This window comes from Coenobita brevimanus, chromosome 108 (assembly GCF_032717465.1).
Source record: "Coenobita brevimanus isolate Jiangsu-jjx chromosome 108, ASM3271746v2, whole genome shotgun sequence".
NCBI classification, from domain to species: Eukaryota; Metazoa; Arthropoda; class Malacostraca; order Decapoda; family Coenobitidae; genus Coenobita; species Coenobita brevimanus.
In genome coordinates, this window is record NC_137061.1 from 15,853,678 (window position 1) to 15,878,771 (window position 25,094).

The 25,094-nt window shown below is 48.5% G+C and overlaps 1 protein-coding gene across 1 annotated transcript in view; it reads left to right on the forward strand.

Moving 5' to 3' along the window:
- Positions 1 to 25,094, forward strand: part of LOC145416870 (uncharacterized) — a 77,699-nt gene that overhangs the window by 29,388 nt on the left and 23,217 nt on the right. The window contains exons 3-4 of the mRNA XM_080285737.1: positions 22,763 to 22,924; positions 24,190 to 24,281. Of these exons, the coding sequence (XP_080141863.1) occupies positions 22,763 to 22,924; positions 24,190 to 24,281 (254 nt within the window). The remainder of the gene's footprint in view (positions 1 to 22,762; positions 22,925 to 24,189; positions 24,282 to 25,094) is intronic.

The window sequence follows — 25,094 nt, forward strand, 5'->3', positions numbered from 1 at the left end:
GGAGTGCAGGGAATAGCATGGTGGAATGAAGAGGTGAGAGAGGCTATGGCACAAAAGAAAGCATATATTGAGTGGATGAGAAACAGGGGCGTGGATGAAGTTATATGTAGAGAGAAAGAGAGAGGTGAAAAGATTAGTAAGAGAGAGTAAGACAGTTAGTGAGGATTTTGGAAGGATTTTGAGTGAAAAGTGGAGGGAATGTAAGAAAATGTTCTGGAAAGAGGTAAAGAGAGTTAGACAGGTTGGGGAGTGAAAGATAAAAATGTTAGATTACTAGTGAAGAAAGGAGAAAAAGTGAGCAGACGGAGAGAACACTTTAAGGAACTGTTGAACATAGAAAATGAAAGTAATGCGAGTATAAGTGGCCGGGGAATGGCTGGGAGAAGGAGGGATGTGAGAAGAAAGGAAGAAATCAGAGGGATGGAAGTTGTGGAAGCAATGAAGAAAGTTAAAATGGGGAAAGCCCCAGGAATTGATGGAGTGTGTGGTGAAATGCTGAAATGTGGGGGAGAGATAATAATAGAATGGATGTGGAAGATGTGCAGATTGGTCTGAGAGGAAGTTAGAGTCCCGGAGGATTGGAAGTCAGGTATAATTATTCCCCTGTACAGAGGAAGAGGGGAAAGAAAAGTGTGTGGTAGTCATAGGGGCATTTGTTTTCGCAGTGTATTAGGAAAAATATATGGCAGGATACATGCTGACAGAGTTAGGGAAATAGCAGAGGAATTAGTTAGAGAAGAACAGGGAGGTTTTAGGAAGAGAAGAGGTTGTGTAGATCAGATATTCATTCTTAGATCTTTAGTGGAAAAGTTTCTAGAGAAGGGAATGAAGTTACATGCGCCCTTCATGGGTTTGGAGAAGACATATGACGGGGTGGATAGACAAATATTGTGGAAAGTATTAAGAATATAATTATGGAGTTGAAGGGAAATTGTTGAATGCCGTGAAGAGTATGTATGTGGGTGCTAAGGCTGCAGTGCGTGTGGATAGTGAACTGAGTGAATTTTTCCATTTGAAGGCTGAATTGAAACAGGGATGTCATGTCTCCATGGTTGTTCAGTCTGTATATGGATGGGGTTATAAAAGAGATACAAGGTAGAGAGGGGAGTGTTTGGATGTTTGATGATGATATTGTGTTGTTGTGTGAAGACGAAGGGGAGCTGCAAGGCGTGGTGGATGAGTCTGGGAGAGTGTGTAAAAAAACGGAGTCTAAAGGTGAATGTAGGGAAGAGTAAAGTTATGGTCTTCGAGAGAAGTGAAGTCAGTGAATGTACTGTGAGGTTGGATGAGGAGGAAATAAAAAAAAAATATGAGTGCGTTTGAGTACTTGGGTAGTGTGATGAGTAATGATGGAAGTTTAGAGGGTGAAGTGCTTGAAAGGGTACAATAAGGAAGAAAGGTTGCTGATTCCTTGAACGTGGTGATAAGAAACAGGGAGGTTAGCATGGAAGTGAAAGAGTGACTACATGAGAGTATTGTGATACCAACTCTAACGTATGGAATTGAAGCTTGGACTTTGTTGGAGGGACAGAAGTCAAGAGTGAGAGCAGTGGCAATGAGTTATTTTGAGAGGAGCCTGTGGAGTCACATGGAGAGACAGACTGAAAAATGAGGAAGTGAAGGAGCGTTGTGGTGTGGATGTGGATGTGATAGGAAGCGTTAGGAGAAATACACTGAGGTTGTTTGGCCATATGGAGAGGATGGAGAGTGAGAGACTGACGAGGAGAGTGTATGTGACTGAGGTGGAGGGAGGGAGAGGGAGGGGGAGGCCAAGGATGAGATGGAAGGATGGAGTGGAGAGGTATATGAGAGAGGGGTGTGTGAACTGGGAGCAGGGCAATGAAATGGCGGGGGACAGGAAGACATGGAGGCGATTTGTTTGTGGCCACCCCGTATAGGATTAAGACATCTGGGAATAAATAGAATAGATATGAATGATTCTTTGATCACTATGAAGTGCAGGAGGCAGTAAAGGAGATGAAAACAGGGAAAGCTGCAGGTATGGATGGGTTTGCTGTGGAAAGCCTGAAAGTTGGTGAAGCGGCTATTGTTGAGTGGTTAGTAAGTTTGTTGAATGTGTGTATTGTGAGAGGTATGGTGCCAATTGACTGGGCACATGCTCGTGTGGTTCCGTTGTATAAAGGTAAGGGTGATAAGTATGACTGTACTAGCTTTAGGGGTATAAGTCAGTTGAGTGTTGTTGGTAAGACACTAAGGTGTATGGTAGAGTGTTAATTAAGAGAGTTAGAGAGGGTACAAAGGGAGTGATTGGTGATGAGCAGTGTGGCTTTAGGAGAGGGAGGGGATGCGTGGATCAGATGTTTGCTGTGAGACAGGTATGTGAAAAATATTTAGCGAAAGGTAAGGTTGTGTTTTGGGCATTCATGGATTTAGAGAAAGAGTATGATAGAACTGATAGGGAGGCTTTGTGGACTGTTTTATGATTGTATGGACTTGATGGTAGGTTACAAAAAGGGGTGAAAATTTTTTTTGTAAATAGTAGAGCGTGTGTAAGAGTGGGAAATGCTGTGAGTGATTGGTTTCCCGTGAGAGTGGGCGGCAGGGATGTGTGATGTCGCCTTGGTTGTTTAATATTTATATGGATGGTGTTGTAAGATAGGTGAATGTATGAGTGTTAGGCGGAGGTTTGCATCTGTGAATGCTGATGGTGGAGAGTGGAATCTGAAGCAGCTGCTGTTTGCAGATGATACTGCACTGGTGGCTGATTCAGAGGAGAGATTGAGACAGTTGGTAGAGGAGTTTGGAAGGATGTGTGAAAGGAAGAAATTGAAAGTAAATGAGAATAAGAGTAAAATGATGAAGTATACGAGGTTGGTAGATGGTAGGAGGATGATTATAGTTTTGAATGGTGAGTTGCTTGAGGAGGTAGATTGTTTTAAGTATTTACGGTCACATGTTGCTGTGGATGGAAGAATAGATGCAGAAGTGAAGTTTAGAATAAATGAAGTAGGAACGGTGCTGGGAGGAATGAAAAAAAGAAAATGTATAGATGTTCACTTAGAATGGATGTAAACAGAAGGCTGTATGAGGGTGTTGTGGTACCGACTGCATTATACGGGCCTGAAGCGTGGAATATGTGTGTAGCATCAAGGAAAAGTTTGAATGTAATGGAGATGAGGTGTCTGAAGAGTATGTGTGGAGTGACACGGGTGTATTGATTGAGAAATGAAGAAGTACAAAGGAGAACTGGAGTTGTGCGGGAGATGGCTGATCGAGCTGAAGTGGGTGTTGCGATGGTTTGGGCATATGGAGAGAATGGATGATGAGGGATTGCTGAAAAAGATAACCGGATCAGATGTGACAGGTGTATGGCTGAGAGGAAGGCTACGACTTGGATGGATGAACAGTGTGAAGAGAGTGTTGGATGCAAGAGGGATGTCTGTTGAGCAAGGAAGAGTGGCTGCACATGATAGGGATGACTGGAGAGAAATTGTGAATGAATGAATGATGACGCAGCCCTGAGGGGATATTCTCCCTCATTTGGTCTGATTAGCTGATCAGGTCAGATATGGGTAAGGGGATGGGTCCATTATTATGTGGCAGAGGTAAACTAGCTCTGCTGTCGGGCCCTGCTGCGGATGTCATTGATTGCACTGTGCAGCTGACCCTTCTGCGGTGTAGTTCGGTGAGGATCTGTCCCTTCTCCCCTTGGGGCTAAGATGCAAATGAATGTGTGTGTGGATGAGTAAATTGGGAGTGTGTTGTCCTGTCTCGGCTACCTTCCTTTCTTTGGGGAAAGCAGCCTTGGTATACACATAGATAGAAAACCAAATACATACAATTTACTAGTTGACAAATATTGCCAGATTCCTATATTACCTTCTGATATTCCTATCTCCAAAAGTGTTGAAATTCTCTGTGTTTCACCTAACAATGCCCTCAGCGGGACCTCTCATGGTAGATCACTTGCTAAAACCGCCTCAAAGAAACTTGGATTATTGTACAGAGCTCGTCGCTTCTTCACTGATTAGCAGTTAGCTATAGTTGATAAGGGTCATGTGTGCTCTCAGCTGGAATATTGCTCACACTTATGGAATAGGTGTGGAGAGGTACTAAAACAACTAAACAAAATTCAGAACAAGGCTGTTACAATTATTAATAACCCTGCTATTACAAATAAACTACCCCTCCTGCACGTAAGAAGGAATGTTGCCTCCCTTGCATTGTGTTACAGATGCTTTTATGGCAAATGCTCAGGTTAAGTTGCCTCCATTGCCTTCCCCTGTGCTACACGGGCATCACACTGACATTGCAGAACTTCCGCCTATCAGAAATCATTTATTCCCCAAACTGCATCTTTTTGGAATTCGCTTCCCCAGAGTTGTTTCCCTCAAAACTTTAACCTACAGCTGTTCAAGTCCAGCTGTTACAGATTTTTTATAAATGGAGGACACCATTAATTTAGTGTTGGGATTTATTTTCATATTCATTTGTTTTTCCTTCCTCTATTCTGTTATTTAAAAAAACAAAAAATGTAAGTGCCAGGTTTCAAAATCCGGGCTTCGTTTTCGGGGAAATAAAACGCGAGCAATGTATTCTCCTCTGTTATATTTTTGTTACAAAGCTTTTTCAGTACTTCAGTAGTGTATGATGGTATTTTGCCACACAGGTTTTCACATCAACAAAGAAAAATTACGGTAATGGGCGCGTTCACAAACTTAGGAGTTGCCATTGATCGCCGGGTAATTTAATTAGGAACTCGGTCAACCATTCCCGGCTTGCATTGTCATATATTTTCTGAAATCTCTTCCATGATATTTAGTGATGAAGAGTGCATAAATTTTTCAATACCGTAATCATTGGTTATTATACCAGTTTTCTTTATGATTCACGAAGTAAAATACTGCAGAACAGTCACTAAAAAGCATAAAATGCCAAGTAGTCCATTAGCACTCATCATGTATTATTAGAAGTCTCTCTGCATGTTTAATGTGAAACACTTATCATTTATCAAAGAGATTATTGTTTCATCTGGCAAATGGTGAAGCAAATGTACCAACTATACGTTATAAAAGGAAGGCACACTTTATGAACCCGAAATTCTGCAAAGACGAAGCCGCTGACTGAAATCCCAAGTACCGAACTTGGTGTGGGCGTGTGCATACAGTCTTCATCCAATTTCTATAAATATTGTGAAGCCAGACATACTGTATATAGCAATATACGTCTCAAAGTTTTAGTTGATTAAAACTATATTAAAAGACATGACTGGGATTGTAGTTAATTGGTTTTAAGTGAAATATCCACTCGGCGGAGCGAGCCTAACACCACCACCCCAGGAGGAGGACATAGGGAGGTAGCCCCCACCCCACTAGGAGGCGATGGGGAGGTACTTCCGCGTTCCGCGTGGGAGGATCATATGTCCCCGTTGACCCAACGCCCCTCTTCCATGCAGCCGGACCACCTGACAGTACCCAGATCGAGTGCACTACCTTCCGACGGAGATAGCAATCAACAGATTCAGGGTGGGACTTGCATTCGCAAAGTCCCAAGTAGACCCTCGGATGCAGAGTCCACCGGACCTGCCTCTAAAAGAGGATGAGCAACTTCTGGAGCTCAGACACCTACTTCACCCCCTGGGAGCAGCAGCACAGTAGCATCCAACGGATCTACTGTAGGAGGAGCATCCACTGGATCTCCTTCTGCCACCCATCTCTGGGAGTCAGCGTGTCGGACCGTTCCACAGACGACCTTTGCCAGGGCTCCCCAGGAGGGTGGTGGGCCCTGTGGTGGTATTCACCAGATCTGCCACAGGAGGAGAGATCACCGGTCATCCCCCAGCTGCAACATCCCCTGACAGCAGGAGGGCAGCAGAGTCCACCAGACCTCCTCTAGTCGTCCCCGGGATGAGTGGTCCCTCGGCAGTGTCCACTGGACCTGTCAAGGAGCATCCACTGGATCTCCCACGACCACCCCAGGAGGGAGCCTAGGGAGTGTCCTCCTGACCTGCTCAGCTGAGGAAGTGTCCTCCGGACCTTCCTCTTATGCCCCGGCCCGGAGTCTCGGCAGGGACTGCCAGGCCCGCCAAGCCGGGGAGCAGGCCACTGGTCATTCCCCCTCCACAACCCCAGAGGCTCCCTGTGAGGGCGGCACCTCTCGCTCAGCCCGCCCATCCTGTGGCTGAGTGAGGCACCCCTCCCACCTCCCCTCCTGCACAGAGAGTGGAGATTACTGCTCCACAGAACCCCAGCCAGAGAGTGCCTGGGATGAGACTACCCCGCAGCCAGGTATCCTGTCGCTGCAGCTCAGCCTCCAATGCCTGTAGTCACTGATGGACTCCCCCAGGGCCAGCTGCCGCAGATCACTGCTGATGGTCTCGTCCAGGCGAGACCGCAGCCCCTAGGTGACAGTGAGCCGTCCCTGATGTCCCCAGCAGCTCCAGACTCCCCCATTACAGGCGGCCACAGCCAACGCCTGACGGCCACCTCCTCCAGGCGAGACTGCAGCCCCAGGGAGGCTACGGGTGCCCCACGGCAGATCCTTGGCTTTGGCAAGTCCAGGTCTACCCCCAGGACTCTCACCAGTACGAAGGACAGGCACTGTGCTGAATGCCTCCTGGCCCTGTTTGTCCCTAGTGCAGAGGGCAACCATAATCCCAGGTCCCCCACCAGAAAGGGGCCACCCATCACTCTGTCCTTCAACTCGACTTGGACCCCAGATTACGCCGCCATAGACTCGCACCAACAACACACCCCAGACTGCCCTCCTCCCACACCTGGCCTCCACCTACGGCTGCCCACATAGTGGCCATAGGCGCTCCTCGCACCCACCGATGAACAGCTATGCCATGAGTGTAGTGCTACAGACTTTGTGTTTCTTTCCCTTCTCCAGCCCCTCAGACATTGCGCCCCTGTGTATCTCCCCCCTCCTACTTGCACCAGCCCACCCACCCCTCTTCTTATACTAGTGTATGGCCTTGTGAGAAGTTCCCCCATTGACCCAAGTGACATCCCCTCGCACACGTCCCTGTGCAACCCCCCCCGACTCCCCCTGTGTGCCCTAGGCCCTAACTGTGATAATATACCATGACTCAGCACTGTAGTAGTACATCTCGGTGTAGTGTAATTATTCTCAGGCCCTCAAGTGTGTTGTTCCCTTCCCCCGTACCATACATACTCAACCTGACTCTACAGTATGTCCCAGTCTATAGTATAAGTATTCTGTTGATGCCATAGATGTGTTTTGTAATGTGATATACCGTGCCAGGTCCCTCCTATGTGAGTGTGTGGTGTAAAGTGATATATCGTATCCAAAGACGTACTGTGTTCATGTCATGCGTGTGTATTCATACCGTGATATTCTGTGTCATAGGCTGTAATCTGTGCAGACCCCTGTGGGTGTTATATTGAGATTTATCTAGTGTTCTTTTGTCATAGTGTATTCAGGCTCCCCTGGGTGTATTGTATCATGCCATATTTAGTGTACGTGTATTTTATATTGTACTGTGCCATCTAGTGTACTTATATTTTGTATAGGTTTGCCCATGTACTTGTGTGTTAATTGTTGTACTATGTTTGTTTTGTAATATACGTGTAAATCTGGTTAGCCGGTGTTTGAGCCCTATCTCCTTGTCTGTAAACTCTGGTCCTGTCAAGAATGAAGAACCCAAGGCCCACAATGTACCTGAATCCAAGAAGTTGGGCACAGAATACGCTGCATAACATTAAGCTACGAAGAATATTTGTCCTGAGGTTTAGGCGGTTAGTTTAATTAGTTTCGTGAACTCTTCAACTTTATCATACTGGAGCTTCTTTTCCTCATTTTATTGAGTTAACATGTTCATAAAATTATAATTGTGAACAAAGTGATAATGAAAACTTTTACAAAACAGCAGTTTCGTTGATTGCGTTTTATTTGTCAAATTAAGTTACCAAGTAAAGATTGGCAACTTTTGGGAGCTTGTGAACGTTCCTATTTAAAACCTACTCGGGGCGAAGAAGCTGTTAAACAGTGAGAGACATCTGGTGGCAGAAGATTTCCAGAAGTTCCCCATTGTTTGGTGTTATGAAAACTAAAATAGCAATCATGTTTAATCTCATATCAGATATGCCTGTCTGTGAGTTCATGTGTTTATCCGTTCATGTGTCTGTCTGTGTGTCTCCTCCCCTTTCCTTGTGTGAATTAGGCTTATGTATTTCCTATCCGACAAGGAAAATATTTTTTCACTGTTTGTTTGTTACTTTGTTAGCAGGATTACACAAAAACTAAGAGACATTTGGGCCAAACTTGGTGGGTAGCTAGTCAATGTCCCAGGGAACAATCAGTTCACTTTTGGGACCGATCTGGATCGTATTACAGATTCAGGATCCGGAAAACACTTTTTGCGAAAACCTAATCAATGATGAGAAAATTTTAATCCATTACAAAGAGTAGTATGGAAATTACGTTGCCCTTGTCGGAGGGATGCGCTCCATTGAGTGCCCTTTGGTTTCATCTTGGCATGATAAAGTCATCTGACAATAGCAAGGACAAAATGACAATTCTGATAAATCTCTTGAGGTCTTTCTGTCTTTCTGTCTGTTTCTCAGTCCAGCTTTCAGTCCATCTGTTTCTACTTTACTTTTCCATTAGTGCAGGGCCTTGAAGTCAGCTTAGTAAAATCGTCTGGATATGGCAAGGGAAAATACCTGTGGATAATGAAGAGAGTCTTTCTTTTTTTAACAGATGAAGAACAGAGGAAGGAAAAAAAAAATTCCTTACGCCAGATTACAGGTGTCCTCCACTCATAATCAAATCTGTAGCAGTTGGACATGAAGTCCTGTTAGTTGGGTTGAAGTTGGGGGGGAAACTAATCTGGGGAAGCGAGTTCTAAAGAGAGGCATTTCTGGGAATAAATGAATTCTGATAGGCAGATGTTCTGCACTATGGCAGCGTAACAGTCCAGTCATGTGCTCTACCATATGTCCGTGTAGCACGGGGGATGGCTTATTGAGGTGGCATTTACCATCAAAGTATCTGTAAAATAATGCAAGGGAGGCAGCATTCTTTCTCGCTTAGAGGGGGTTGGGATTCGTTTGTAACTGCTGGGTTATTAATTATTCTTATAGTTTTGTTCTAAATTTTGTCAAGTTGTTGTAGTGCAATCTCTCCACATCCACTTCACAAAGTTCAACAATATTCCAGCTGAGAGTGCACATGACTCTTGTAAATTATAGCTAACTGCTCGTCAGTAAAGAAGTTACGGATTCAGTACAATAACCCAAGTTTCTTTGAAGTGGTTTTAGTAAGTGATCTAACATAAGAGGTTCAACTTAGAGTATTGTTAAATGAAATACCGTGAGTTTCAATACTTTTAGAGATAGGGATATTAGTGGCATTGAAGGTAATATAGGAAATATTTGTTTATTAGTAAATTATATATATGTGGTTTTCCTAGCCTTAAATGAGAATGTTTTGTCCCCATTCAGTGATCTTAGAAAAGTCTTCATTAAAGGAGATTCATTTATTGAGTTAGGGATATTAAACTTTAAAATGCATGACTTACAATTTAGTGCCCCCGAAATGGAAACAGAAGAGGAATACCATAGTGCCCCCAACAACGAGGCAAGTGATATACAGCCCAGTATGCCCGGGAACGTGCCGACACCCCCACACGGGCCCCACGGGGTAGCCGCCACCAGTCGGAGCAACCCCCAGCAACAACGGCATATGTCAGCCCGGGCCGTGCGCCCCTATGTCATGCAGCCACTGCGTCGTCGCCATCGTAGGAGAAGGGCACTACCTTCACGGAGTGGGATTGTTGAACCAGCTCGGGGTGGAGTTGTTCTAGACACTCCAGGCAGCGCCCCTCAGGAGACGGCCTACTGCCGCTCCCACCCTCGTGAGACGGCCTATTGTTGCTCTGAAGGTGCCCTGGTAGAGGCGGCCTACTGCCGCTCCCCCCTCCTGCAGAAGGAGACGGCCTACTGCCGCTCCCGCCCTCGTGAGACGGCCTATTGTCGCTCTGAAGGTGCCCTGGTAGAGACAGCCTATTGTCACTCCCCCCTCCTGCAGAAGGAGACGGCCTACTACTGCTCCCGCCCTCGTGAGACGGCCTATTGTCGCTCCGAAGGTGTCCTGGTAGAGACAGCCTATTGTCTCTCCCCCCTCCTGCAGAAGGAGACGGCCCACTGCCACTCCCGCCTTCGTGAGACGGCCCACTGCTGCTCCAAAGGTGCACGGAGGTGCGCTGACTCCCCCACTCAGGGCACGGCCAATTGCCGGACCCCTCAGACGAAAGGAGGCAAGGAGCGAGACGTCACCCCGGCAGGAGACAAGAGCCCAGGCCTCCCGTGCCAGAGCAGCCCAGTCAGGCCTCACAGCCTCCCCTGGCCTCCGCTCCCTACGCCTGGCTCTAGAACAGACGTACCTGACGGGCCTCAGTGTAAGCCGGTGCCGCAGTCCTCCCCTGTCGGCGCCCCTAGACATTGGAGACTGCAGTCCGCAGTCTCTCCCGATCCTCCCCAGGACGCCCGGGCGCGATCTTCATACGCCCCTACAACGACGTAAGGCTCCCACCTCCGGCTGAGACTTACACCAGAGGTTTCTGGAGCTATTCGGCCGCAGTCCCGAGGGCCACACCCCTGAGCCCAGCCCGGAGGCCACGGGTAGCCCAGGACACGAGAGGACGCCCCTACGAGTCGTCCCGTGCCCTCTCGGCACGCCTCCCCTTGGCGGTGCCCCTAGCCCAGCAGGATTGCCGACGGCGTGTTCCTGCCCCTGCCTCCCCACGATGAATATGTGTGATGATGCCCAGAAACAGCACAAGTGATTTAGGTTAAGTGTGACTTTGCCGAACCTAGTGTAATATCGTGCAGTGACTTAATATAGTGAATATCAGTGCAAGTAAGATCACAGTGAGAGAATAACGGACGCTTGTGCGAACCAAGATCTGATGAACTAGACTTATGAGTGACGTCCCTTATATACAATTAGTAAGACTGTGCCGCCTGGATAATCCTCTGTGGTAATACACCCCCACTGTTGTAAACTCTAAAGAAATAATACGAGAAAGTGTTAGTAATATTTCCCCACTCACGCTACCCGTAAAATCTATATGACACTCCCTCGTCCCAGTACCTAGTGTAAGTGTAAACCAGCAATAGAAACAATTACCAAAGTCCCCTTGCTATTGGAAAACGTGTAATTCCCATTGTTAATACTTATCTCTCTCCAGTATTACCATAACTCCGTCTTAGCCATCACAAGTCACTCCCCACACACCTCCTTCTCCCCCCCCTTATGACTCACTCCCTGCGCCTCATGCGCGCGCCTATATTCACTGTACCCTGAATACACCAGACTTAATTGTGTTGGCATTAATATCAGATAAGCAAGTATCCTGCAAGATACACATATCCTAGATAAGGTTATATTTCTTGCTGTATATCATGTTGTAAGATCTGCTGACTTTGTCCTGTGTCTGACTGTGGTAATATACGTGTACAGGTTGTTGCCTGGAGTTTTTGTGTCCTGCCTCTCTTTATTGCACTAAGCTCCGGTCTCGAAAGAGGACCCCGCTCCACGTTAGGTGTGTTAGGACCGAGAAGTCGAGCCTTATTTACACATAGCATATCACTGGTGGCCAGCAGTGGTTCTTGACCCGGGCGTAAAAGAGAGGTAGTCAGAAATATTTGGCAAAATGGCAACTAAACCGCACGTTCAGTTACCAAGTTTGACCCCGACCAGTATGATATACACACATATCTGGCAATAATTAAACCCTTACTGGATATTGGCTTTGAAAATGACCAACAAAAAATTGCAGTTACACTACCACTATTAGGCAAAGCGGCGGCGAACATAGCACCAAAAATCGTCCCGGAGCTCACCTGGAAGAACTTTACGGAGTTTGTTGTTCAGGCCATCACCCCATCATTAGGGAAAGTGGTGGCACTATCCCAACTGGATAGTCTAAAATTTGACGGGAATCTAAATGATACCCTAACTCTGGCAAGACGCCGAGTCACCACTGCCTACCCGGAGGCAGATAAAGAAACCCGGGAACAACTCACATTTCATACACTCCTCAGGATTCTCCCCGGTTTTATTAAAGAACATTTCATAATACACGAACCGACGGGAGACCTGGATAAAGATATCAGTTTAATGAGGTGCCTTCTAGCCGTCCATGCCACCCCTCAACGCATTGGCGAAATAAATCAATTCCCCATTGACCTCATCACCGTCAACCCGTGAGAATTTTCTCCGTGCTGCCACGGATGCCCGATCCACGACATCCGTGAGCAGCTAGAAGCTGCCCAGTGCAGCCAAATGACACGAGGGTGCTTACAAACCTCCCCACCATACGCAAATTCCCCTGAGCCTCAGGGGAAGAAAATACAAAAAAGGAAACACAAAAAGCGCCTCCCAATGCCCCCGCATCCCACCGTAATGGCGGGGGCCACCTCACATCTCCCCCAGTCTACGACAGGGGAGAACGTTATCTTTCCTTTTCCTCCCCTCTCACTATCTCTTCTGTTCTACCTTCCCCTATTCCTGCCCCTATTTCTAACCTTCCCACCCCACACACCATCTGCCACATCCCACTCCACAGCCCCTGCCAAGCCACCACGGTTCCAGCACCGCACACCATCTGCCATCACCCCCACACCCGCACCATCCCCTAGCTTCGCACCCACCGCCCACCCCACACCACTAGCACAGAACCCTGCTACTGCCCACCACCAAACACCGGGATGGCGCCACAAGATCGCACTCCCTCCTCGCCACCTACACAAGCCAACTCTCCTGCCACCTCACCACCGCTACCGACCCCACACCCCCAACCTCCCCCTGCTCCTGCACCGCCTGTCACTTCCACATATGAGTGCGATGGTTCCTCCTTGCCATCCCCCTCCACCCCCCCTACCACCTCAGCCTCCCCCGCCACCACCACCCCCCACACCTCACCTGACATCTCACCCGCCACACCTCGCTCACCCTCACCCTTTCTACCCGAGCCCACGTGCCCCGCCCACCCCGCCACCCCCACAGGACAACCTACTACCACCACCCTCTCCCCTCCACACCTACGCACGCCCATTCTGACGATCTCACCCTTCACCGTGCCCCCAACACGTGCAACAGCCCATGCTAACCAACCCCGCCCACCCCGCACGCCCACTTCCCCACCCACACCCACCCTCAGAACCACCACCACCCCCTCCGGCCGACTCTCATGCCCACCCGCCCGATACACCCACACTCCTACGCCACCCACCTCCCCACGACTTCACACCATCAAGCTACATCAGGCCCAAATCCCCTCCACCTGTACTCCCCAGAGACTCAATGCTGCATTACCACGGCACAAAACCTGGCCCCTACCCTCGGTGTCCAGCATTCAGCTTCCGACCACACCGACAGCCACCCCAAGCAAGATGAGAGTGAGACGGGCCATATGGGCACCTACCCTTGGCAGGAACCAAAGACTCCGTGGGCCACACCACCTGCTAACCCTCCTCCATTCCACCACCACCACCTCCACACTCTTCCTCACCTGCGACGCAGAGCAGGAGGAAAACCCCTACACCATCACCTGGCAAACCGTGCTGCAACACCTCCAGCCTGTGTACACCACCCACGACACGCAAGCATTCCACCTCCAGCCACGAGGACGTGACTTTTTTCAGGGGGAGAGTGGTAAAATGCGTGACTTACAATTTAGTGCCCCCGAAATGGAAACAGAAGAGGAATACCATAGTGCTCCCGACAACGAGGCAAGTGATATACAGCCCAGTATGCCCGAGAACGTGCCAACACCCCCACACGGACCCCACGGGGTAACCGCCACCAGTTGGAGCAACCCCCAGCAACAACGGCATATGTCAGCCTGGGCCGTGCGCCTCTATGTCACGCAGCCACCGCGCCGTCGCCATCGTAGGAGAAAGGCACTACCTTCACGGAGTGGGATTGTTGAACCAGCTTGGGGTGGAGTTGTTCTAGACACTCCAGACAGCACCCCTCAGGAGACGGCCTACTGCCGCTCCCGCCCTCATGAGATGGCCTATTGTTGCTCCGAAGGTGCCCTGGTAGAGACGGCCTACTGCTGCTCCCCCCTCCTGCAGAAGGAGATGGCCTACTGCCGCTCCCACCCTCTTGAGACGGCCTATTGTCGCTCCGAAGGTGCCCTGGTAGAGACGGCCTATTGTCGCTCCCCCCTCCTGCAGAAGACGGCCTACTGCTGCTCCCACCCTCGTGAGACGGCCTATTGTCGCTCCGAAGGTGCCCTGGTAGAGATGGCGTATTGTCACTCCCCACTCCTGCAGAAGGAGACGACCTACTGCCGCTCCCGCCCTCATGAGACGGCCCACTGCTGCTCCAAAGGTGCACAGAGGTGCGCTGACTCCCCCACTCAGGTCACGGCCAATTGCCGGGCCCCTCGGACGAAAGGAGGCAAAGAGCGAGACGTCACCCTGGAGGGAGACGAGAGCCCAGGCGTCCCGTGCCAGAGCAGCCCAGTCAGGCCTCACAGCCTCCCCTGGCCTCCGCTTCCTACACCTGGCTCTGGAACAGACGCACCTGACGGGCCCCAGTGTAAGCCGGTGCCGCAGTCCTCCCCTGTCGGCGCCCCTAGACGCTGGAGACCACAGTCTGCAGTCTCTCCCGATCCTCCCCAGGACGCCCAGGGGCGATCTCCATACGCCCCTACGACGACATAAGGCTCCCACCTCCGGCCGAGAATTACACCAGAGGTTTCTGGAGCTATTCGGCCCCAGTCCTGAGGGCCACACCCCTGAGCCCAGCCCGGAGGCCACGGGTAGCCCAGGACTCGAGAGGACGCCCCTACGAGTCGTCCCGTGCCCTCTCGGCACGCCTCCCCTTGGCGGTGCCCCTAGCCCAGCAGGATTGCCGACGGCGTGTTCCTGCCCCTGCCCCCCCACGATGAATATGCGTGATGATGCCCAGAAACAGCACAAGCGATTTAGGTTTTAAGAGTGACTTTGCCGAACCTAGTGTAATATCGTGCAGTGACTTAATATAGTGAATATCGGGGCAAGTAAGATCACAGTGAGAGAATAACGGACGCTTGTGTGAACCAAGATCTGATGAACTAGACTTATGAGTGACGTCCCTTATATACAATTAGTAAGACTGTGCCGCCTGGATATTCCTCTGTGGTAATACACCCCCACTGTTGTAAACTCTAAAGAAATAATACGAGAAAGTGTTAGTAATATTCCCCCACTCACGCTACCCGTAAAATCTATATGACACTCCCTCGTCCCAGTACCTAGTGTAAGTGTAAACCAGCAATAGAATCAATTACCAAAGTCCCCTTGCTATTGGAAAACGTGTAATTCCCATTGTTAATACTTATCTCTCTCCAGTATTACCATAACTCCGTCTTAGCCATCACAAGTCACTCCCCACACACCTCCTTCTCCCCCCCCTTATGACTCACTCCCTGCGCCTCATGCGCGCGCCTATATTCACTGTACCCTGAATACACCAGACTTAATTGTGTTGGCATTAATATCAGATAAGCAAGTATCCTGCAAGATACACATATCCTAGATAAGGTTATATTTCTTGCTGTATATCATGTTGTAAGATCTGCTGACTTTGTCCTGTGTCTGACTGTGGTAATATACGTGTACAGGTTGTTGCCTGGAGTTTTTGTGTCCTGCCTCTCTTTATTGCACTAAGCTCCGGTCTCGAAAGAGGACCCCGCTCCACGTTAGGTGTGTTAGGACCGAGAAGTCGAGCCTTATTTACACCTAGCATTACAAACTTTGTGAATGAATGTTTAAGTATGAAGGAACTGTGAATCATTGAGTCATTTGCATATTAGTGAATGGGATAATGGGTGACAGACAAGAGATCATTAACATGAATGAGGAACAGGGTTGGAACCAGGACTGACCCATGCAACACACCTGCATTAATTGAGTGGAAATTGAAATGTACAGTACATTATCTGCCATTGCTCTTATCTTTCTGCCCCTGAATTATGAGGAAATCACTGGTATAAATGATGATAAGCCGTAGCAATGAAGTTTGGGTAGCAGGGAACAGTGCCACACTCTGTCAAAATCCTTAGTGATATCAAGGTCTACTGCATGGGATTCTCCATGTTGGTCAATTGAGTAATGGGTTGTATGATTCAAAAGATTGAGCATATCAACAGCAGATCTTTCGTGGCGAAAATCGTACTATCTGTCGCTGATTAAGTTCTTGGATTAAAGATGTCTAACAATGTGCTCGAAATGATAACAGCAGAAGACATGATAACTGCGGAAGACGACACGACACCCCCAGGAGGCAACAACAGAGGGGTAGATGCAGCGTGCGGGGTGTCCATACCATATGGGCACAAGTCCTGGGTAGCCAAGCGCCCCTACTCCCTGGAACTGACCCGACCCCTACACCTCAGCCTGGGAGCACTACCTTCTTGCCAGCCCAGCCTGCATCAGGATCGGGGTGGAGCTGAATCCTACACTCCTTACAGCCCCATGGAGACGGCCTCAAGCCGTTTCACTTTAGAGACAGCCTCAAGCCGCTCCACTACTGAGATGGCCTCAAGCCGCTCCACACTCAAGATGGCCTCAAGCCACTCCACACACGAGATGGCCTCCAGCCGCTCCACATACGAGACGGCCTCAAGCCGTTGTTCCACTGATGAGATGGCCTCAAGCTGCTAGACTATTGAGACGGCCTCAAGCCACTCCACAAGACTACCCACAGAGTCGGTAGCGGTCCTGAGGACAAGACACCGGCGACGGCCTCCTGCTGCACCTGCAGACAAGAGACGGCCTCCTGTCTCTACGCCAGCATGTCATCCTCCTGCATCCACCTACTGTAGTACTAGTCTCCAGCCAGGGAGTCCACCACTGACAGCTTGGTGGCAGGGTGGCCCTGTATTTTCCCTGGGGCTATTCTCTCTGCAGCCGGCCCCTGAGGGGGACCTGCCCCTGATGGATCCCTCCTTGGAATGACGCCGCAGCTCCCTCCTGATGGCGAAGCACCCTAGAGCAGACCGCAGCCCCCAGGTCCCCGATGGCACCCTCGGCTCCCCGGGGCAAGAACCACCCCACTTCCAGCCAAGGCGACGTGGACCCTCCACCCAGCGGCTCAGAAGGGGTCTGGAATTGTTTGGCCCTTACCCCACAAGCCAGACCTCTGCCCCCAGCCCCCAGCACCCGGGGCCCTTCATCATGCCCACGGGGGACGACATCAACTTGCCCAGACTGTAAAGTGATTCAGGTGTGTAACAGTACAAGAATATCCAGTGAAAGTGCCAACAGTGAAATCATTAAGTGACTGTGATCAGACAGTGACTTAAAGTGGAGTGTGAGAGAAGTAAAGCTCCCGTACCCGAAGTAGTGATATTAAGATTCAACAAACTTCCCCCCCTCCCCCCCTTGCACTTGTACCAACCTAGATTCTCCCCCCCCCCTTGGTGTGCTTCCTGAGTCCAGTCAGTGCCCCCCCCCCCCAGTGATCATCACAAGGTTGGACTTATGGACTCTCACGTAACCCGGAGCCAGTGTTCCCAGAGACTAAATATAAATAAATATCTTGAGGCACCTAGAATCATACTGTGAACTGTAACATCCTATACTGTAAACTGTACTGTGGACTGTATCACCCTATACTGTGAACTGTACTGTGAATTGTACCACTCTGAATCGTGAACTGTGTCTGTCACGTATCCTGCGAGATAAGCTCACCCCTATTCAGTAGCACCAGAATTGATGAGTCAATAATATTGTGAGAAATCTTATTGCCCTTGTAGACCCTTAGTGAATATATGTGTAAGGTGTTGCCTTGAGATTTTTATGCCCTGTTCCTCCTATATTTATAGTATCGCCCCTGTCTTGAAAAGAACACAATACTAGGCCAAGCGTTCTTAGGACGGGAAGCTGCCCTGAAAACACCTAGCATAACAGTGCTTATTATTGTGTTAATTTTCACTTAAAGCTGGGGTATAATGTAACATTTTTTGTTTTTTTACTAATGTACCAAATTTAGTACTTTGAGCTCAAAAATGCATTTAGTATGACAATCACTAAACTTGGCACTGAATTGGTGTTTATAATTGTAGATTTACTGAAAATATCAAAAATAATATCAGTGTATCATTATAGTCAGTATTTTTATTGCATTTTCTTACTTAAGAAATATATTAGTAATCCTTAACTTTAACATGAATGATCAAGTCGATTTGCGACATCAGTATTTTTCCAGGTTCCGATAGGCTTGTCAAGGCATCCATACCCAAGAGTATCATAGTCGATAATACTGACTGAGGTCGAATACAGTTTCATTCCTTTTCAGTTTCAATGCTAGCCATGGATAAACAATCGTCAGTGAATCGTGTACCTTTTCATATCAGTTGATGATGTTGCGAAGATAGTCGTTTCGCAGTGCAACGACAGATTTTCGTTTGCAGTGCATAATGCAGATAAAAATGTTCAGTAATGCAATAGGTATTGACCATCATGTACTATTAGCTGTGTATATGTGTGTCTGTCTGTGCATTTGTTCGTTTCTTTCAAAAGAACGGTAATAGATATCCACCTAATTCTTTTTGCATTCGGTCGGGATACGTCTTGGGAGTTTCAGAAAATACCAAACAAATTTTTGGAGATAGCGCGCGATACGAGGACGTGAAATTGTGGAATATCGCGACACGCGAAAATGTGCATGTTATGCTGGATGTTTTTAAGGCGACTTCTCATCCTAAAGACACCAGCGACTGAGCGGGGTCCTCTTTCTAGACCAGAATTAGAACACTTACAAAGGAACAGGGCATAAAAACTCGGCAGGACACCTTAACACATATATTGCCTTAATCCAATTTCCCTTACAATATACATACGGTACGATGGTATACAAGATGTGGAAGGGGTATAGTGACAGGCTAGTTAACAATAGTACATCACGTCACACATACACTGTGTTAACACCCGAGATATTGTACAGAAGAATAATACAGAGGGATGGTGACATAGTTCATACAGTCCCGTCTCCTCAGTCTTTATATAGTGTACTGGTCTGTTGAACGTAGGTATCACCACGACACACGTATATTATTCTAGTCCAGGGTACTTAGACGCTGACACAGTATACTGGGTACGTTAAGTTAGACACTTTCACTGGAGATATTCCTGTCTCACTGTCTTTAGAATATACAGGCATTGTCACTTTCAAGTCCTTGGTACAACACTGAGATCTCACTGTGTCGTCATTGGGCTGCTGATGTCTGGGCATAGTCAAGGTGGCGCCCGAGGGTCGGAGGGAGCCCTACAGGCAAGCTGTCCCACAGTAGGCACGGGACTGCTACTGGGGGCATCACGGCCCTGGAGCGTTTCTGGTCTGGGGTGCAGGGAGGCCCTCTCTTGTCAGGGCCTCGACCTGGTGAGGGGCCCTCGGGGCTGGGGCCAAACAGTGTCAGGAGTCGGGTCTGCTGCGTCTTACTCCAGGTGGAGGGCTGATGGTGAATGGGGTCCGGGCGGTCCCGCCCTAGGGTCCGAGGGGTGTCCCTGGGAGGCCTGAGACTTCGGTCGCCTCTAGGCTGGGGCACTGTCAGGGGGCTGGCTGTGGCACCTCGTTCGTGGGGCGTCCGTCAGGACCAGGCATCGTCCGGGGGCAGGCTGGAGGGCGTGGATCCCGGCTTCACCTATTGGGCCTCACCACCACTCCTGGAACGTCAGCACCTACGTGGAACCACACCTGCAGGGAGAGACGAAAGGGCGTCCCACGCTGCCGCCGGGTGGAGAGTGGGCAGCACAAGGGACCTTCTCCTCCTGGAGAACCCTTGGGACTGTGGACGAAGGGCGTACAGTGGCCGTCCCTTCCCTGACACGTACAGTGGCTGTTGACGCAGTTCCACAGGCCTTTGAGATAGCAGCAGAAGGACGTACAGTGGCCGTTCCTTCCCCGGCACGTACAGTGGCCATTCCTTCCCCGGTACATACAGTGGCCATTCCTTCCCCAGCACGTACAGTGGCCATTCCTTTCCTGGCACGTACAGTGGCCATTCCTACCCCAGTACATACAGTGGCCATTCCTTCCCCGGCATGTACAGTGGCCATTCCTTCCCCGGTACATACAGTGGCCATTCCTTCCCCGGCACGTACAGTGGCCATTCCTTCCCCGGTACATACAGTGGCCATTCCTTCCCCGGCACGTACAGTGGCCATTCCTTCCCCGGTACATACAGTGGCCATTCCTTCCCCGGCACGTACAGTGGCCATTCCTTCCCCGGTACATACAGTGGCCATTCCTTCCCCGGCACGTACAGTGGCCATTCCTTCCCCGGTACATACAGTGGCCATTCCTTCCCCGGCACGTACAGTGGCCATTCCTTCCCCGGTACATACAGTGGCCATTCCTTCCCCGGCACGTACAGTGGCCATTCCTTCCCCAGTACATACAGTGGCCATTCCTTCCCCGGCACGTACAGTGGCCATTCCTTCCCCGGTACATACAGTGGCCATTCCTTCCCCAGCACGTACAGTGGCCATTCCTTCCCCGGTACATACAGTGGCCATTCCTTCCCCGGCACGTACAGTGGCCATTCCTTCCCTGGCATGTACAGTGGCCATTCCTTCCCCGGTACGTACAGTGGCCATTCCTTCCCCGGTACATACAGTGGCCGTTATCACGGTGATCTCCTGAAGGAGGAGGAGGCAGATGAGGGACGTACAGTGGCAGTTCCCTCCCCAGCGTGTACAGTGGCTGTCGCAGTGGGTCTGCCTGCCCAACGGGAAGTAGCTGAGGGATGTACAGTGCCTGTTCCCTCCCCGGTGCGTACAGTGGGGGTTATCACGGTGCTACTCCCGTAGGAGGAGGAGGAGGAGGAGGTGAATGAGGGACGTACAGTGGCCGTTCCCTCCCCGACACATACAGTGGCCATTGTTGCGGATCCACCTCTCCTGCCTTTGCCTGTCGGTGTGCAAACAGTGGCCGTCACACCGAGGCAGGCTCCACATGTGGCTGCAGCAGAAGGACGTACAGTGGCCGTTCCTTCCCCGGTACGTACAGTGGCCATTACCTAGGTGCTGCAGGGGGAAACAGCTGAGGCAGCTGAGGGATGTACGGTGGCCGTTCCCTCCCTGGTACGTACAGTGGCCGTTACCGCGGTGCTGCCTGGGACTGGGAAGAGGGACACAAGGTCGGAGCACACCCGAGCCCGTCTCGCTCTAGGCCGGCATTGTGTCTACCTGGCCCATTGTGGTGTCTTCCTAGGGTGGGGGTGGAGCTGCGGCTTCGTGGTGGGGTGAGGAGTTTGGCGGCGGGAGCGCGTATTTCAATGCGAAAATAATTTTTTCAACTTCTTGGTCAGAACTGGTCATTGTGGGCTCAGTTACTGTATGGAAACAAAGTTAATGGTATTTGCAAACATTTTGTGATGGAAAGGCTATTAATCCCCCAAATTTTTGCAGGCAAGCACTAGTTTTTAATGTTGCTGTAATTGTTAGGCTACTGAAACAGGTTTAAGTTAAATTATGTTAACTGATGGTAGAAATATCCGTAAAATAGTTTCAATGAAAATGGCCCACGGATCGATACCAAAACCATAATTCATTCTACGCGCCGTCTCAATGGTTGCCTATGTCCGAAATAAGCTGTCAGAGAGTCACAGATCCCCCCATTCCCCCCCCCTTTTTTTTTTGTACTGTTGTACAGATGACTTCTGACTGCATAAATCTCTGCAGAACTCCAACGAGCTTGAATATTAATAAAACAACAACAATATCATTAATTTACGTTTGAAGTTATCACAGTATATTTCGCTTACTTGTTTTAAGAGTGACGCTCTTCTGTTATGTTACTGTGCACTCAGAGTTGTAAATTTACGCGATATACTGTAGGTTCTATAACACGTTTTGAGCATTGTGAGTTATTTGGAACGGGGAAGGAAAGCAGTGAGCGTCCTCTCCATCAAGACAGATGGTGGTAGTTGGGGGATAGGGGGAGGGAGAAGGAGAGATGGGGGGGTTTGGGCTATGTCTGAATGTTCTTGAGTTCCTGGCCCCAGCACCGACAAGGCCTAGGTACTGTACTTTCTTTAGATCGAGACTGTACATTTAGTATAATATTTTCTGTCGCTCGAACAATAATTTAAGCCAAAAAATAGTCATGGTGTTAGTGGCTGCCAGTACGAGAGTGTGGTGTTGATGTATATATATATATACAAGAATAGTTATGGTATTAGTAGCTACCTTATAATCGTCTTATACTGGTGTGTGTGAAAAAAAAATGTTATTTAGAGACCGTATCCCACATTCTTTAATTTGGTCAGCAGTTGCCATACGCCTATCTCCATCTTGAATTCTGAATTTTAGAAAAAAAAAAAAAAAGCCCTGGAATATGATGTCAGACGAGTCTAAGTGCTATCGATAGGATGCTGAACCGTAGCATTCTCTTATTCTGTCACTGAGCTACGTGATGTAAGCTGCAAAAGAAAAAAAATCTGAGCGAAGTTACGGTGTTGAAATTAAACTAACAGTAAAAGTCTGTGATAATGTTTGTGTACAGATGCTGAATGACAGAAAATATAAAGCATAGAATAGGTGTTGTGTTGGTATGAGTGTGTATAGGGAAAAAACGGTAATCTAATGGCCGTTCTTGGGTTATTTTAACCGAGCGGAATGAATGTTGTTGGTTACTCTAGTTAAATGAACTCTTTACTCTGACTACAGTTCGCAATCAACTGAGTTGTAAGGGGTTAGAGTCCTTGGCCGGGTTAGAACAAAAGCGCTGTGTTAGTTATCAGTAGAAACCTATGGCACCAACATTTGCTTCCCAGGCCTTGAAGGACGTCCCCCGCAGCGCCTACTACATCGGCACCAAGATAGGGCGGTACGAGCCTGCCGTGGAGAGAATGTTTGACTTCTCCGCCAAGAGGGTGGCCCAGAGTGTCGACCACAGCCTTAAGTTGCTTGGCCTGGATTACGTCGACGTTATACAGGTGGGTGGTGACTAGGTGATACGTGGTGGAGACCACTTGAGAGTGTGCTGGCTACTACTCCACGCACCTTTATCGTCTTTTTCCTGTGTGGTCTTTTCTCTTCCTATATCACCAATCCTTCCTGCCACTTTTTACTAATTTCTTTTCTGCTTCAGGTGGCTCTACATTGAATGACAAACCTAATGGTTTCCTGTAACCCAGGAATCCATTTACAACGCTGGATGGTAACTATATAACCAAATAACGGGGTGATGTGGAACCCACTATGGTGCCCTTTTTAACTGGTTGGAGAGACGGAAATGTGGCGTCCGTCCGGGAGCCAAACCTCCTGACGGCTGTCAACCGCAGGAGAACATCAGTTTCCTCCGCGGGAGGGCTTTGCAGGGGTGGTTGCTTTCCTACAGTTGATCGGTCAGCTCGGCAAGACAGACCATGGTTACTCAACAACAGCAATAACAACCATTGGCAGTTAGTGTGAATGGTAGTGATGGCTGTTGTTAATTCTGTTGTTCACTGGTGGTGGTGTTGTGCTGTCAGGGTCATCTCAACGTGAACCCGGTGGATTGAAGGTTGAAGTTGCCCTTCTTTTGCAGTCCGCCATCCTCATTTCGGGGGATAAACAGTCAAGTGAGGGACGCGGGACGTTACGTAACCAAGCAGACAAACCGCTCGGTTAGATCGTTGCCACTACGTGAAGACGTCCCTCTGCAGCACCGATAATGATGGTATAAATTTGCTTAATGACCCTCATTCACACGAGCATTAAAAAAAAAAAGAAAGAAAGCCTTCTTATGCTTTTCATGGCGTTCTGTTCCTGTATGACTTGCAATTTTTGCACGCAAGCTGAAAAGATGGGTGAATGGATGATGGGTGAATGGATGATGGGTGAATGGATGATGGGTGAATGGATGATGGGTGAATGGATGATGGGTGAATGGATGATGGGTGAATGGATGATGGGTGAATGGATGTTTGGCCCATTTTCTACGGGCACTATGTTGATAGATTTCCTTACCCCCCCCCCTTTTTGTTTCTTGCTTCTCTGTTCATGTTTCTAAATCACTCCCACCCCGTGTAAGTGAGAAACAGGGTTAATATGATGATAATGATCATGATCATCATCATTTCTGACGTGTGACGGTGTCATGTAGTAATGGTGTCTGGAAGAATCACACTCATATACTGCTTATTTTGTGAGTGGTATGATGATGACAATATACCGAAGACCCAAACAATTATAAGATTGTATTAATTGTTGCTTCCAGGTGCACGATCTGGAATACGCTGAGAGCACTGAGTTAATCCTGAATGAGACCCTGCCAGCACTACAGAAGGTGGTGGAGCAGGGCAAGGCAAGGTGAGTAAGGGAGGGGTGAAGTTTCTCTCTCTCTCTCTCTCTCTCTCTCACACACACACACACACACACACACACACACACACACACACACACACACACACACACACACACACACACACACACACACACACACACACACACACACACACACACACACACACATGATTAAGTTGGTTTACTCAGATGTAGATGAAATGGTGTCTAAATTATTAGAGATGAAAGGCTATGCCAAAGAAAAGGAATCACATATTATTTGCCTAACTGAAGCAAAATTAACACCAGAGGTATCAAACGATACCCAAAACTTAGTGGAATACAATATATGGAGAAGAGACAGAAATTTAAGAAAAGGAGGAGGAATTATAATCTTAACAAAGAAAAATCTACAAGTTAAAGATATAAAAATAGATATACCCTCACAAGTAGAACTGATTGCATTGGAGATTAACATATCTTAAGGGAAGTTATCTGTGGCAGATTTATATATGCCACCCAAAACAAACACTTGAGAAAGAGGCGAATATGAAGACCTGCAGTACTATTCAAAGTTTACGAACATTACGACATAGGATGGAAAAGAAATCTAAAAGAATTATATTAACTGGAGATTTCATTACAATTATAAATTGGAATACTCTAGATGTAAGAAGCATGAAAGCTATTGGGGTCAAAAGCTCCTGGATCTTGTTCAGGAGTTTTTCCTAACACAATATGTAAAGGAAAACACCATAAAAAGAGGAATTAATGATCCATCAGTACCAGATTTTGTACAGGGTACTTACTAGGCAAGAAAATGATGTTGACAGTATAGTG